At 44.4% G+C, this 15,036-nt stretch overlaps 1 protein-coding gene across 1 annotated transcript in view; it reads left to right on the top strand.

Moving 5' to 3' along the window:
- The window catches only part of LOC144783416 (uncharacterized), a 182,528-nt gene that overhangs the window by 127,950 nt on the left and 39,542 nt on the right, over positions 1-15,036 (top strand). The window contains 1 exon segment of the mRNA XM_078662404.1: positions 8,157-8,365. Within this exon segment, the coding sequence (XP_078518530.1) occupies positions 8,157-8,365 (209 nt within the window).

The raw sequence follows: 15,036 nt of genomic DNA, 5'->3' as shown, positions 1-15,036 counted from the left end.
AGAAATCGTTCAAGAATCTAAAGATTGCTTGCTCTATTCTGGGCTGATCTCAGTGTCTTGGTTGGATGATGAACAGGTTGATGGGGATGTTGAGGCAGTTGGCCTTGTCAAGTGGTGTGAAAGTTGTGGATTATATAGTTTGTAATATCAAAAAAATGGGGTTGAGGTGTTAGCCGTTGGAGAATGTGTTGGCTGGCGGACAGCTGTGCATGGAGAGTGCTGATGAAGTTCAGGGGTGTGTGACTTGTATTTTGTTAATTCTTGAGTTGTCTGGGAGGTGAAAGTCACTTAGGTGAGAATGTCTGTAAAGTTATCTATAAAGTTCATATTGTTTAATTAAGTAGGACTGTGTATGGGGTGGAAGATGGTCATCTGAATTAGGGAGAGTTGGAAGTGGCATTATTATTATAGCATTTCTATAGTGTGCAGCTACCTACTTGGGGTTTCCCAGAGCTTAAACCCTAGATAGAATCTATTCTGAACCGCGTTGGCTTAAAACAACAAGGCCTTCAGTTGCTTACGGAAAGTCATTAGTGAGGAACAACATCTAAATGCTTCTGGAAGGGCGTTCCATAACTTGGGGCCTTGATACACGAATGATCGGCCTCCGATCCGAGTGCATTTCACTCTAGGAAAGACCGCTGGAGCGCAAGGAACATGCCGGGTAGTAATGTCTGGCAAGATCATGAATATATCTAGGGCCAGTCTTTGATCTTGCCTTATACAAATAAAAAAGGGTTTTTAAATTAAGTCTTTTCTCCACCCTGAGCCAGTGGACTTTGAGGAGAGGTTTCGAGGCTGAAACTATTTTTCGAAGTCTATATAACATTCTGGCTGCCGAATTCTGGACCACTTTTATGCATCCGACAGAGGCTTCATCTGCCCCTAGATAAAGCATGTTACCATAGACCAGTCTTGATATGATGAATGCTCGAATTACCAACCTTCTCGGGAAGAATGGTAACCACCAGAGAATATTCAGCAACTATATCTATCAGCGAAACAGTTTGCCTCCCCCTTCACCACCTGAGGTCTCATGGAAAGCAACATACAGACAAACAGACCCTTGGTTGTCCAACAGACAACCAAGGTCTTATTCTTGGCTGCTGGTTCTGGTACTGAACCCAGGATTTCTGGCCAATGTAGGGGACCACACAACGATGGATCCTTTCTCAACACCAGTACCTCAGTCTTATCTCCATTTAATTTGAGTGAAGAGTTGTTCATCCACCCCGCGACTGCGCCCAAACATAAATTCAGTGCCTCCGAGTCATATCTCTGTGCAGATGAGAAGGAAAAGATGATTAGTGTGTCATCTGCATATGAAGATAAGATGAGTCCACAGCTTTCCACTAAGTCCCCCAATGGCCGCATATAGATGTCAAATAGTGCAGGACTTAGGGTTGAGCCTTGGGGAACCACTGCAGTATAGGTGTGTCGGTCGGAGGAGACACTAGCTGGGATCAACTGGAATGAACACACTCATTTAAAAAGGATGTAATCCAGGTCAGGGCTGTGCTTTGGATTTGCACGGCTGCCAATCTCAACAAAAGCGTCTCTTGAGCCACAGTGTTGAACGCCACACTGAGAGCAAGAAAACCAGGCGCGGCTGTCTCACCCCTATCCAGGATCTACCTTAGATGTTCTGTGACTACTAGAAGGGAGGCTTCAGTATTGTGTCCCTTCCTGAATCCGGATTGCAAAGCATGTAAAGAACCCTAGGCCTCAATAAAACTGAAAAGTGGGTTGTTAACATGCTTCTCCATGACTTTTGCGATAATAGTAAACATTGAAACTGGTCTAAAGTTGCCCCAGTTGTCGGGGTCTATATTAGATTTCTTCAAGAAAGGCTTAACTAAGGGATGTTTCCATGCCTGTGGGACCTGCCCCTCCATTAAGGAGGAATTTAGGAGATCCACCAGCAATTGAAGAATCTCTGGATCTAATGTACTGACTTTGGAGAGAGCAAGATAATCACGTGGTGAGCCTGACCTTATTGATGACAATGTTGCCAAAAGCCCAGGCCGGTCCATTAAGTCCATGCTTTTAATCCCTGGCTTACTTGTGTGCCCTCTGCTCTCAAAGATTCTGCAACAGTTGGAGAACCCTCCAGTATCCTTGATGGTGACCTATCCTTTCCTCCTTTCTCATAAGCGATCTGAATGTCTGACATCTTTTTGACAAAATAAAGTGCATGTTCCACATCCCTGCCTCTACTTATTATTGTTTGGCCCACCTCCCACAGCGTGCCTCGGTAAGCACTTCCAAAATGAACTTACAGGCCAATTCCTGGCAGTTTGTGCAGCACATTCCACACCTACCTCTGCTGATAGCCCCCTACCTCACACTCAAGTGGTCTACAGGGGCAGTGGCAAAGAGGCCTCCTCCATTCCCTCTTCAAAGCTGCACCGTTTCTGATACTTTTATCTTGCTGGAGGCAGAGCCTTCATCACCCCTTTCCATCCCTGTACCATGGAGTATGGCAGTAAATCCAAGGGGATGAGTGCCATTCCGGTGATAAATTAACTTTTGTTAGGGGGTTTCTTGCTTACCTGGTAAAGTAATCATATGGAGTACTTATGTCCTCCTTAACCCTCATTGTAGAATCGCTATCCCCCCTCCCCTCTCCCTCAAGTGCCCCCAGCTCTGTTGTCAAACATGCAGAGCTACGCAGCAGCATGTAATATAAAGTCCTGGATGAAAGAAAAAGATCCGGGGTGTACCCCACAATTTCCCAACTACTTTTACCAGCCCCATCGGAATTCAAAAGGGATCTAGAAATGAGGCCAGAGAGCGAGCATAAGAGAACTTGAGAAGAGCGGATAGAGGTCTGATTTGCTGATAACTTCAAGGAGGAGTGAGAGATGGGGCTGCTTACAAGGACTCAGTGTGGCAACCTAGTCTCAGAGAGATAACAGGGTGGTGGAGAATGACACTTTGTTGGCTTGAAATGGGTCCAGGTGTGTTGAGGGTACATTTTTGGGTCTTCATTCCTTGTGTTTGGTGTTAAATGTTTAGGTCTTCATTCCATGTGGGCTGGCGTTAACTTTCCAGGCCCTCATTCCAAGTGGTTTGATGTTAAATTTTCAGGTCTTCATTCCATGTGTGTTGGTGTTAAATGTTCAGGTCTTCATTCCATGTGTGTTGGTGTTAAATGTTCAGGTCTTCATTCCATGTGTGTTGATATTAAATGTTCAGGTCTTCATTCCATGTGTGTTGATGTTAAATGTTCAGGTCTTCATTCCATGTGTGTTGATGTCAAATGTTCATGTCTTCATTCCATGTGTGTTGATCTTAAATGTTCAGGTCTTCATTCCATGTGTATTGATGTTAAATGTTCAGGTCTTCATTCCATGTGTGTTGATATTAAATGTTCAGGTCTTCATTCCATGTGTGTTGAAGTTAACTGTTTAGGTCTTTATTCCATGTATGTTGATGTTAAATGTTTAGGTCTTCATTCCATGTGGGTTGGTGTTAAATGTTCAGATCTTCATTCCATGTGTGTTGAAGTTAACTGTTTAGGTCTTTATTCCATGTATGTTGATGTTGAATGTTCAGGTCTTCATTCCATGTGTGTTGGTGTTAAATGTTCAGGTCTTCATTCCATGTGTGTTGGTGTTAAATGTTCAGGTCTTCATTCCATGTGTGTTGATATTAAATGTTCAGGTCTTCATTCCATGTGTGTTGATGTTAAATGTTCAGGTCTTCATTCCATGTGTGTTGATATTAAATGTTCAGGTCTTCATTCCATGTGTGTTGAAGTTAACTGTTTAGGTCTTTATTCCATGTATGTTGATGTTAAATGTTTAGGTCTTCATTCCATGTGGGTTGGTGTTAAATGTTCAGATCTTCATTCCATGTGTGTTGAAGTTAACTGTTTAGGTCTTTATTCCATGTATGTTGATGTTAAATGTTTAGGTCTTCATTCCATGTGGGTTGGTGTTAAATGTTCAGATCTTCATTCCATGTGTGTTGAAGTTAACTGTTCAGATCTTCATTCCATGTGTGTTGGTGTTAAATGTTCAGGTCTTCATTCCATGTGTGTTGGTGTTAAATGTTCAGGTCTTCATTCCATGTGTGTTGATATTAAATGTTCAGGTCTTCATTCCATGTGTGTTGATGTTAAATGTTCAGGTCTTCATTCCATGTGTGTTGATGTCAAATGTTCATGTCTTCATTCCATGTGTGTTGATCTTAAATGTTCAGGTCTTCATTCCATGTGTATTGATGTTAAATGTTCAGGTCTTCATTCCATGTGTGTTGATATTAAATGTTCAGGTCTTCATTCCATGTGTGTTGAAGTTAACTGTTTAGGTCTTTATTCCATGTATGTTGATGTTAAATGTTTAGGTCTTCATTCCATGTGGGTTGGTGTTAAATGTTCAGATCTTCATTCCATGTGTGTTGAAGTTAACTGTTTAGGTCTTTATTCCATGTATGTTGATGTTAAATGTTCAGGTCTTCATTCCATGTGCGTTGATGTTAAGTGTTCAGGTCTTCATACCATGTGGGTTGGTGTTAAATGTTCAGATCTTCATTCCATGTGTGTTGAAGTTAACTGTTCAGGTCTTTATTCCATGTATGTTGATGTTAAGTGTTCAGGTCTTCATACCATGTGGGTTGGTGTTAAATGTTCAGGTCTTCATTCCATGTGGGTTGGTGTTAAATGTTCAGGTCTTTATTCCATGTGTGTTGATATTAAATGTTCAGGTCTTCATTCCATGTGTGTTGATCTTAAATGTTCAGGTCTTCATTCCATGTGTATTGATGTTAAATGTTCAGGTCTTCATTCCATGTGTATTGATGTTAAGTGTTCAGGTCTTCATTCCATGTGTATTGATGTTAAATGTTCAGGTCTTCATTCCATGTGTATTGATGTTAAGTGTTCAGGTCTTCATTCCATGTGTGTTGATGTTAAATCTTCAAGTCTTCCTTCCGTGTGGGTTGGTGTTAAATGCTCAGGTCTTCATTCAATGCGGGTTGATATTAAATGTTCAGGTCTTCATTCCATGTGTGTTGATCTTAAATGTTCAGGTCTTCATTCCATGTGTATTGATGTTAAATGTTCAGGTCTTCATTCCATGTGTATTGATGTTAAGTGTTCAGGTCTTCATTCCATGTGTATTGATGTTAAATGTTCATGTCTTCATTCCATGTGTATTGATGTTAAGTGTTCAGGTCTTCATTCCATGTGTGTTGATGTTAAATCTTCAAGTCTTCCTTCCGTGTGGGTTGGTGTTAAATGCTTAGGTCTTCATTCAATGCGGGTTGAGGTTGAATGTTCAGGTCTTCATTCCATGTGTGTTGATCTTAAATGTTCAGGTCTTCATTCCATGTGTATTGATGTTAAATGTTCAGGTCTTCATTCCATGTGTATTGATGTTAAGTGTTCAGGTCTTCATTCCATGTGTATTGATGTTAAATGTTCAGGTCTTCATTCCATGTGTGTTGAAGTTAACTGTTTAGGTCTTTATTCCATGTATGTTGATGTTAAGTGTTCAGGTCTTCATTCCATGTGTGTTGATGTTAAATCTTCATGTCTTCATTCCATGTGTGTTGATCTTAAATGTTCAGGTCTTCATTCCATGTGTATTGATGTTAAATGTTCAGGTCTTCATTCCATGTGTGTTGATATTAAATGTTCAGGTCTTCATTCCATGTGTGTTGAAGTTAACTGTTTAGGTCTTTATTCCATGTATGTTGATGTTAAATGTTTAGGTCTTCATTCCATGTGGGTTGGTGTTAAATGTTCAGATCTTCATTCCATGTGTGTTGAAGTTAACTGTTTAGGTCTTTATTCCATGTATGTTGATGTTAAATGTTTAGGTCTTCATTCCATGTGGGTTGGTGTTAAATGTTCAGATCTTCATTCCATGTGTGTTGAAGTTAACTGTTCAGATCTTCATTCCATGTGTGTTGGTGTTAAATGTTCAGGTCTTCATTCCATGTGTGTTGGTGTTAAATGTTCAGGTCTTCATTCCATGTGTGTTGATATTAAATGTTCAGGTCTTCATTCCATGTGTGTTGATGTTAAATGTTCAGGTCTTCATTCCATGTGTGTTGATGTCAAATGTTCATGTCTTCATTCCATGTGTGTTGATCTTAAATGTTCAGGTCTTCATTCCATGTGTATTGATGTTAAATGTTCAGGTCTTCATTCCATGTGTGTTGATATTAAATGTTCAGGTCTTCATTCCATGTGTGTTGAAGTTAACTGTTTAGGTCTTTATTCCATGTATGTTGATGTTAAATGTTTAGGTCTTCATTCCATGTGGGTTGGTGTTAAATGTTCAGATCTTCATTCCATGTGTGTTGAAGTTAACTGTTTAGGTCTTTATTCCATGTATGTTGATGTTAAATGTTCAGGTCTTCATTCCATGTGCGTTGATGTTAAGTGTTCAGGTCTTCATACCATGTGGGTTGGTGTTAAATGTTCAGATCTTCATTCCATGTGTGTTGAAGTTAACTGTTCAGGTCTTTATTCCATGTATGTTGATGTTAAGTGTTCAGGTCTTCATACCATGTGGGTTGGTGTTAAATGTTCAGGGGGTATATTATCAAGGGGGTTTATCTCCGCTTTTTTGGCTTTAAAAGCCAAGAAAGCGGAGATAAAATTATCTCCCTATTACCAAGCTGTCGCTAACACCAGTTAGTGACAGCTAATAGGAGATAGCGACCATCTTGGGCCCCGCTTTGCATGTCAGTGATATTTATCACTAATGACATGCAAAGTGGGCGTGCCAAGATGTTAGCGACTGGAAACAGTCGCTAACATCGCTATCTCCTATTACCAACTTTTGGAGATATTCGAGCTAAGCGCGAATATCTCCAAAAGCTAACACCTGCCCTGAGCAGTTCTTAACCATGTTATCCAATCGGAGGTGGATAACATGGCTAAGAGCATTTGCTCGATAATGCATGAATATCGCGGACTTTTCAGCGATATTCATGCATTGCGGCAGTTTTTTATCGCATTTGCGATAAACCTTGCTAATAGCAAGGTTTATCTGCGATAAAAATCGCCGATCTGCGGCGATAATTTTTGTCTCTAAACAAGTTAGAGACAAAAATTATCGCTAGTTGTTGGTAATATGCCCCCAGGTCTTCATTCCATGTGGGTTGGTGTTAAATGTTCAGGTCTTTATTCCATGTGTGTTGATATTAAATGTTCAGGTCTTCATTCCATGTGTGTTGATCTTAAATGTTCAGGTCTTCATTCCATGTGTATTGATGTTAAATGTTCAGGTCTTCATTCCATGTGTATTGATGTTAAGTGTTCAGGTCTTCATTCCATGTGTATTGATGTTAAATGTTCAGGTCTTCATTCCATGTGTATTGATGTTAAGTGTTCAGGTCTTCATTCCATGTGTGTTGATGTTAAATCTTCAAGTCTTCCTTCCGTGTGGGTTGGTGTTAAATGCTCAGGTCTTCATTCAATGCGGGTTGAGGTTGAATGTTCAGGTCTTCATACCTGGTTTGGTAGATATTCCTCAAAATGATGGCATTTGGGCGTTTTGTTTCTTGATTGATATTTTACTTAAAAGGATCAGATGACATTATAAAAAGAAAAACTATACAAGTGAGAGAGAGGAACAGGCACTGGTTCCTTAAAAAGTAATATAGAAAACATGTGCCCATGAGGTGAGCACAAGAAAATACCAGTAAGTAAAAAAGAGATGAGGGACACAAAATACAACTGATAATCGAGGAGAACAATTCTGCAGTATTATAGAGATGAAGAGACAACGATGGGGAAGAAGAGCTATATCAAGATTAGGTAGTGATTAAAATGAAGAGGAGAATAAACTTTAGAGAAGAAACATAACTGTAGCAGTTAGAAGTAGAAAGGGAGGATGAGAGGCGTCACAAAATAAAAGGAAAAGGTGGTAAAAGGAGGTAAGTGCAGGAGTCACAAAATAAACAAGAGGGACCAACCACAATAGTCGATTATAAGATGACAGCTGTTCTGTCGAGGGAGATGTCATTCAAACTCTGAGGGCATAGTTGAAGAAGACTTGCCTATCTGTGCCCACTGCTCATGCCATTGGCATAGAAGGACATACGTTTAATACATTCTGCTTTCACTATTCACTAGTATTCTCAAACACATCTACCATAGAGATACCCTACCAGGGTGCTGTGTTCTTCTCCTCCAGGACCAGAAGAGCCTGAGCATCCCAAAGAAGAGCCTGAACTGACCTGCCTCTCCCACCACGCTGAATACCGCCTCCCCCTCAGCTTGGTCACCGATGCCGAACTATCGATTCACGATGTCCACCTCAAGAGCCCAGAGTGCCAAGCTCGAACGGAGGGTCAGTGGGCTGTCATCACCATGCCGTTCGATAAGTGTGGCACCCAAGTGCTTGTAAGTATTTTTTTAATTAAATATTGTCTGCAGAATATCAGCAGCATGAGTGGTAAAATAATAGAGTACAATAATTTAGAATTCTGAAAAAATATATACTTTTACACCTGTTAATTGCACCTGTCCCAACGAGGTGACCCTTCGTTGCTTCTGCCCTGAGTGGTCGCTCCCCTGCCTCTCCACCTGAAGCGGTATCGTTTAGCTGCATTGCGTGATTGTACCCGGCTTAGAACGGCTAAACTATTTACATTGAACTCGCCTGCTTTGCTTTGAACTCGCCTGCTTGCCGGTATCGTGTAGTGCGCTGCATTGTCTGATATCTCGAAGTGCGCTGCATTGTGTGTTTGTGACATTTTTCGACCTGTGCATTTTCATTTCATTGTAGAACAGCTAATTAAGTATTTTAACTGCACCTCGCACCATTGTTGCTCTGACATAGACTTCACTGCGCGATACCCCCGGCGCCCTGCTCGACTCCCCCCTCCATTTTAGATCTGTTGTTGTTGTGCTCAGTGCTGACCTGAGCCCGCCCCGCCTCCCAGCTAAGACGCCCTCCCACTAACTATCTACAGCGCTCCCTATCCCAGAAGCGCTGTGACCCCTCGTTGCTTCTGCCCTGAGTGGTCGCTCCCCTGCCTCTCCACCTGAAGCGGTATCGTTTAGCTGCATTGCGTGATTGTACCCGGCTTAGAACGGCTAAACTATTTACATTGAACTCGCCTGCTTTGCTTTGAACTCGCCTGCTTGCCGGTATCGTGTAGTGCGCTGCATTGTCTGATATCTCGAAGTGCGCTGCATTGTGTGTTTGTGACATTTTTCGACCTGTGCATTTTCATTTCATTGTAGAACAGCTAATTAAGTATTTTAACTGCACCTCGCACCATTGTTGCTCTGACATAGACTTCACTGCGCGATACCCCCGGCGCCCTGCTCGACTCCCCCCTCCATTTTAGATCTGTTGTTGTTGTGCTCAGTGCTGACCTGAGCCCGCCCCGCCTCCCAGCTAAGACGCCCTCCCACTAACTATCTACAGCGCTCCCTATCCCAGAAGCGCTGTGACCCCTCGTTGCTTCTGCCCTGAGTGGTCGCTCCCCTGCCTCTCCACCTGAAGCGGTATCGTTTAGCTGCATTGCGTGATTGCACCCGGCTTAGAACGGCTAAACTATTTACATTGAACTCGCCTGCTTTGCTTTGAACTCGCCTGCTTGCCGGTATCGTGTAGTGCGCTGCATTGTCTGATATCTCGAAGTGCGCTGCATTGTGTGTTTGTGACATTTTTCGACCTGTGCATTTTCATTTCATTGTAGAACAGCTAATTAAGTATTTTAACTGCACCTCGCACCATTGTTGCTCTGACATAGACTTCACTGCGCGATACCCCCGGCGCCCTGCTCGACTCCCCCCTCCATTTTAGATCTGTTGTTGTTGTGCTCAGTGCTGACCTGAGCCCGCCCCGCCTCCCAGCTAAGACGCCCTCGCCCCTCCCCCTCCACTATCCATATATGACAGTAGTTCCCGCGCGCAGCGTCCGCGCCCAACCCGCGCCGAAGGTGCGCCAAAGGTAAGCCCGTCTACGCCCGTCCGCGCCTGGACCGCGCCCAGCGCCAGACCCCCTGCCCCTCGCGCTGCCCAGCCCCCCCGCACTACCTACGATGCTGCCACCCTCCTAGCCCTTAATCCCGGTCGCGCCCCCAACTGCGTCCAAGCCGCTCCTGGACACACCCATGGACCGTTCTCCTGCTTCTCCTGCAAATTTCGCGGCACCGACAACATCTCCGCTACGACCACACCACTGACTCCCGACCCCAACCACCTACAATGCATCCTTCTCAACACCCGCTCGGTCCACAGGCACGCCATTGACCTTTGGAACCTACTAGACACCATCTCTCCTGACGTCGCCTTCCTAACGGAAACATGGATGAACGCTTCCTCCGCCCCTGACATCGCCATCGCTATCCCTGACGACTATAAGATCACACGCAAGGACCGCACCGACCATACAGGAGGAGGAATCGCTATCGTCCATAAGAAATCCATCCGCATCTCTACCAGCTCCGACGCCAACCTCGCTAACTCCGAACACCTTCACTTCCAGATCCACATCGACCCCAAGACAACTCTTAGAGGCACCCTCCTCTACAGACCTCCAGGACCCCGCGCAAAATTCAGTGAAGACATCACGGACTTCATCACCCCACACGCGCTCCCCTCCAAAGACTACATCCTTCTGGGAGACCTCAACTTCCACCTTGAAAAGATCAACGACCGCAACACCGCCACCCTCTTAGACAACCTCGCCAACCTCGGACTTAAACAACTAGTCACTTCCCCCACCCACATCGCAGGTCACACACTCGACCCCATCTTCACCTCCAGCAACCATGTCTCCTTCAGCCACACTACGGATCTCCTCTGGACTGACCACAGCTGCGTTCACTTCACCTACAACAAGCCGAAACCCATCATCCACCTCCAACCAACTCTACAAAGAAACTGGAACAAAATCACCACGGATCAGATCTCCACATCGCTCCTTCGAACCTCCCCAGCCCTCTCTTCTAACGCCAACGAAGCCGCCTCCAACCTCACCCTTTGGTTATCCAACACCGCCGACACCTTAGCACCACTGAAAAAACGTCAACACAAACTTGGCAACAAGAAGGCCTCATGGTTCAACGATGATCTCAAGAAGTCCAAGAAACTGTGCCGCTCCCTTGAAAAGGCCTGGAAAAAAGACCCATCCACCAGCAACAAGGACGCCTTCAAAAGCGCCACCCGTACTCACCACCAACTGATCCGAAAAGCCAAGAAAACAGCATTCAAGGATCGACTTGACAACAACGCCCACAACAGCAAGGAACTTTTCAACATCGTCAAGGAATTTTCCAACCCCTCGGCCAACTCCAACGACATCACCCCTTCTCAAACCCTCTGCGACTCCCTAGCCTCTTTTTTCCACAACAAGATTGCTGACATCCACAACAGCTTTGACAACCAACCCGGAAGCCAACCCACCCTACCATCTGCTGACCATCTACCCCCCGTAAATACCCTTAACGCCTGGAACCCAATCTCCACTGAGGACACCATCCGCCTGATGAATTCCATCCACTCTGGATCCCCCACAGACCCATGCCCTCACCACATCTTCAACAAAGCAGACTCCGTCATAGCTCCGCACCTCCGAGACGTCATCAACTGCTCCTTCAACTCCGCTACCTTCCCAGAAGACTGGAAACACGCTGAACTCACCGCCCTTCTGAAAAAACCCACAGCGGACCCCACCGAACTCAAAAACTACCGCCCCATCTCGCTTCTTCCATTCCCGGCCAAAGTCATCGAGAAAGCCGTCAACAACCAGCTCGCCGCCTTCCTCGAAGCCAACAAATCACTAGACCCCTCACAATCTGGCTTCCGAGCCAAACACAGCACTGAGACCGCCCTCATCGCAGCAACAGACGACATTCGAACTCTACTGGACAATGGAGACACAGTCGCCCTCATCCTCCTCGACCTCTCTGCAGCCTTCGACACAGTCTGCCACAGCACCCTTTTACAACGCCTCAGAAACATCGGAATCCAAGGAAAAGCACTGGAATGGATCACCTCGTTCCTCACCGGAAGAACCCAGAGAGTCCGCCTCCCACCATTCAAGTCCGAGGCCTCTGAAATCATCTGCGGCGTACCTCAAGGATCCTCACTCAGTCCCACCCTCTTCAACGTATACATGAGCCCCCTCGCGGCCATCGCCCGCCAACACAACCTCAACATCATCTCTTACGCGGATGACACTCAACTGATCCTTTCTCTCACCAAGGACCCCAGCACCGCCAAAACTAACCTACACGAAGGAATGAAAGAAGTCGCCGAATGGATGAAACAAAGCCGTCTGAAACTGAACTCAGACAAAACAGAAGTCCTCATCTTAGGTACATCCCCCTCTGCATGGGACGACTCCTGGTGGCCGGAAGCCCTCGGAAAAGCACCCATACCGACAGACCACGCACGGAACCTTGGCGTCATCCTGGATTCTTCACTCTCAATGAACAGACAAGTCAGCGCCGTATCCTCTTCCTGCTTCAACATTCTTCGCATGCTCAGAAAAACATTTCGCTGGATCCCCTCCGAAACAAGGAAAACAGTCACCCACGCTCTAGTCACGAGCCGACTGGACTACGGAAACACCCTCTACGCAGGTACCACCGCTAAACTCCAGAAGAAACTACAACGAATCCAAAACGCCTCAGCCAGGCTCATATTAGACATCCCACGCAATGAACACATCTCTGGTCACCTTAAAGACCTCCACTGGCTACCCGTCAATAAGAGGATCACTTTCCGACTGCTTACCCACGCACACAAATCACTCTACGACATCGGACCAGATTGCCTCAACTCTCGAATGTCCTTCTACACCCCCTCCCGCCAACTTCGCTCTTCCAGCCAAGCCTTCGCCACTGTACCTCGCATCAACAAGACCACCATGGGAGGCAGATCCTTTTCTTACCTGGCTGCCAAAACATGGAACTCACTCCCCGCTTACCTTCGCCTCACCCAGAATCACCTAGCGTTCAGAAAGCAGCTTAAAACGTGGATATTTGACAAATAATCCTCCTCCCCTTCCTAAGCCCTCTGGGTATGTAGTGCGCTATACAAATTTTATGACTTGACTTGACTTGACTTGACTGTCAATTCCTCAAAACAAAAATATATTCTTTTGTGACAGACATCCAATTATTTTATTTAAATTGGGCTTAACCTACTTCATAAATAAGCATTGGCTAAGCCAATAGGTATTGCCTATGGTAGAGCTATTTGCTATGTCAATTTATTTTAGTCATTGTCCAGCAGGGCTGAATGTCTGAAAGTTATCAAAAGAATGCTATGACACTGACAGCTTCTGATTGAGAAGGGCAGTGATTTATGTTTTCAGTATGAGATTATTCTCTGTCTTCACAAGTTTTTTAAAAATTGTCTTACTCCTCTGACCTGAACTTTGTCGTTTTGGCTCTGATGAGGACAGCACAAAAAGGCCACATAGAGCAGCAAGCAAAGTGCAGTTTGCATCTTTGTGGCATCTTGAAACTCGTTGGTGTGACATTTGGGTGTCTTTTTCTGATGGGACGGGGGCAGCGAAAAAAGAGGGAGGGGGTGTGGGGTGGATGGGACAAGCAACAATAGGGGAGGGACAGACCGGAAAAGCAACAATGCAGGAGGTGAGTGGGGGGCAGGGCAAGCAGGAATGCAAAAGGGGAGGGTAAGTGGGTGCAAGTAAAAAGGAAAGAATGGACTTCTGAAGGTGGTGAATAGTGGAAGGACACTGACTGTAGGACTCAGGGGTGGGTAAAGATAAAGGGAGGTAAGGGTGACTTCCAGGCTCGTGGGTAGGTAAATGTAAATGAGGTGAGGGTGACTTGAAGGCTCAGGGGTGGGCAGGGGTAAAATGAAGGTGAGGGTGACTGGATTGGATAGTATGATAGGGTATGACCTGTTGTATGGTATAGTAATGGTATGGTGGTATAGTATGGTATAGTACACCAAGGCTTGTTATTGTAAAACATATTATGGTGTGAGAATGGAATGTCGTGTTATAAAGATGCTCAACCTTTGAACTGCTAACAGCAGGCATGAACATTCTATTAGGCAAGCGCCAACATCACCAGTTGGTATCATTAAAAATACTTCAGATTTCCCAAATTGGGTAGGAAGGCAGCAATACACTGAATGCGACCAAAACGAGTTGGAGCCATAAACAGACACAAGTTAAGTGAATGCTGCAACATGTAACTTTAGTAAAAATTTTATAAATAGTTTTGCGTCTCGGAAAAGACTGACTGAAGAAAAGCAGTTTACTGGCAAGAGAAGTTTTGAACATTCAGGAAAGCAAACAACGAACGGGACCCCAAGACAAAAAAGTAAAAACGGAGGGAGAAAAAGCAGCAAAAAACGCAAGAGCAGCGTAGGAGCGTGTAAAACGAACATAGAAAGAAAGAACACACGGTCACAATCCAAGTGCAAGCAGTGTGGAAGATCACTAATCTAGAAATTGATTGGTTCCTGCTCCAGAGGAAAAGAAACATAGAGAGAAAGTAAGACCAACATGCATAGACACTTCGTTCACCCATGGGAAGGAAGAAAATAAGGCTGACAATGAAGTAATGACAGGCTAAAACCCCTTTTTAGCATTTTATTTTTTTAAACAATAGATTCTCGTGCTGTCTCAGTCGAGTCCTAACTAATAAAAGAACCAATGTGAAGAAACCCCGCAGTGCAAATATAAGCAATATGACCCAGTAACTCTGTACTGCAATCTCAGATAGGAGCCTATGCACCCTCTCTACAGTATGTACAAACAAGCATTTGCAATGCAATAGGTCTCGCATTTGCGAGAGTTAGCGCTATTGGCGTTGTAAATTAAATTGTTTTTTACCCATGTGTTTTGGTTTGAAGTGGAGTGGAGGGGACGTATAAACAAGTATTTGCAATGCAATTGGTTTTGCATTTGTGAAAGTTAGAGCTCTTGGCATTGAAAATGACAATGTTTTTAATTTTTTTGTATGCAGTGGAGTGATGATATTTACATAGCACTGATGTCATTTGTATGCCCTCGCTCCATTGGATAAACAGAAAATGGGACATAGGTTATGTAAATGTAGTTGAGCTTATAT

Source organism: Lissotriton helveticus, chromosome 9 (genome assembly GCF_964261635.1).
Source record: "Lissotriton helveticus chromosome 9, aLisHel1.1, whole genome shotgun sequence".
NCBI lineage: Eukaryota > Metazoa > Chordata > Amphibia > Caudata > Salamandridae > Lissotriton > Lissotriton helveticus.
This window is presented reverse-complemented; position numbering and strand designations above follow the sequence as displayed.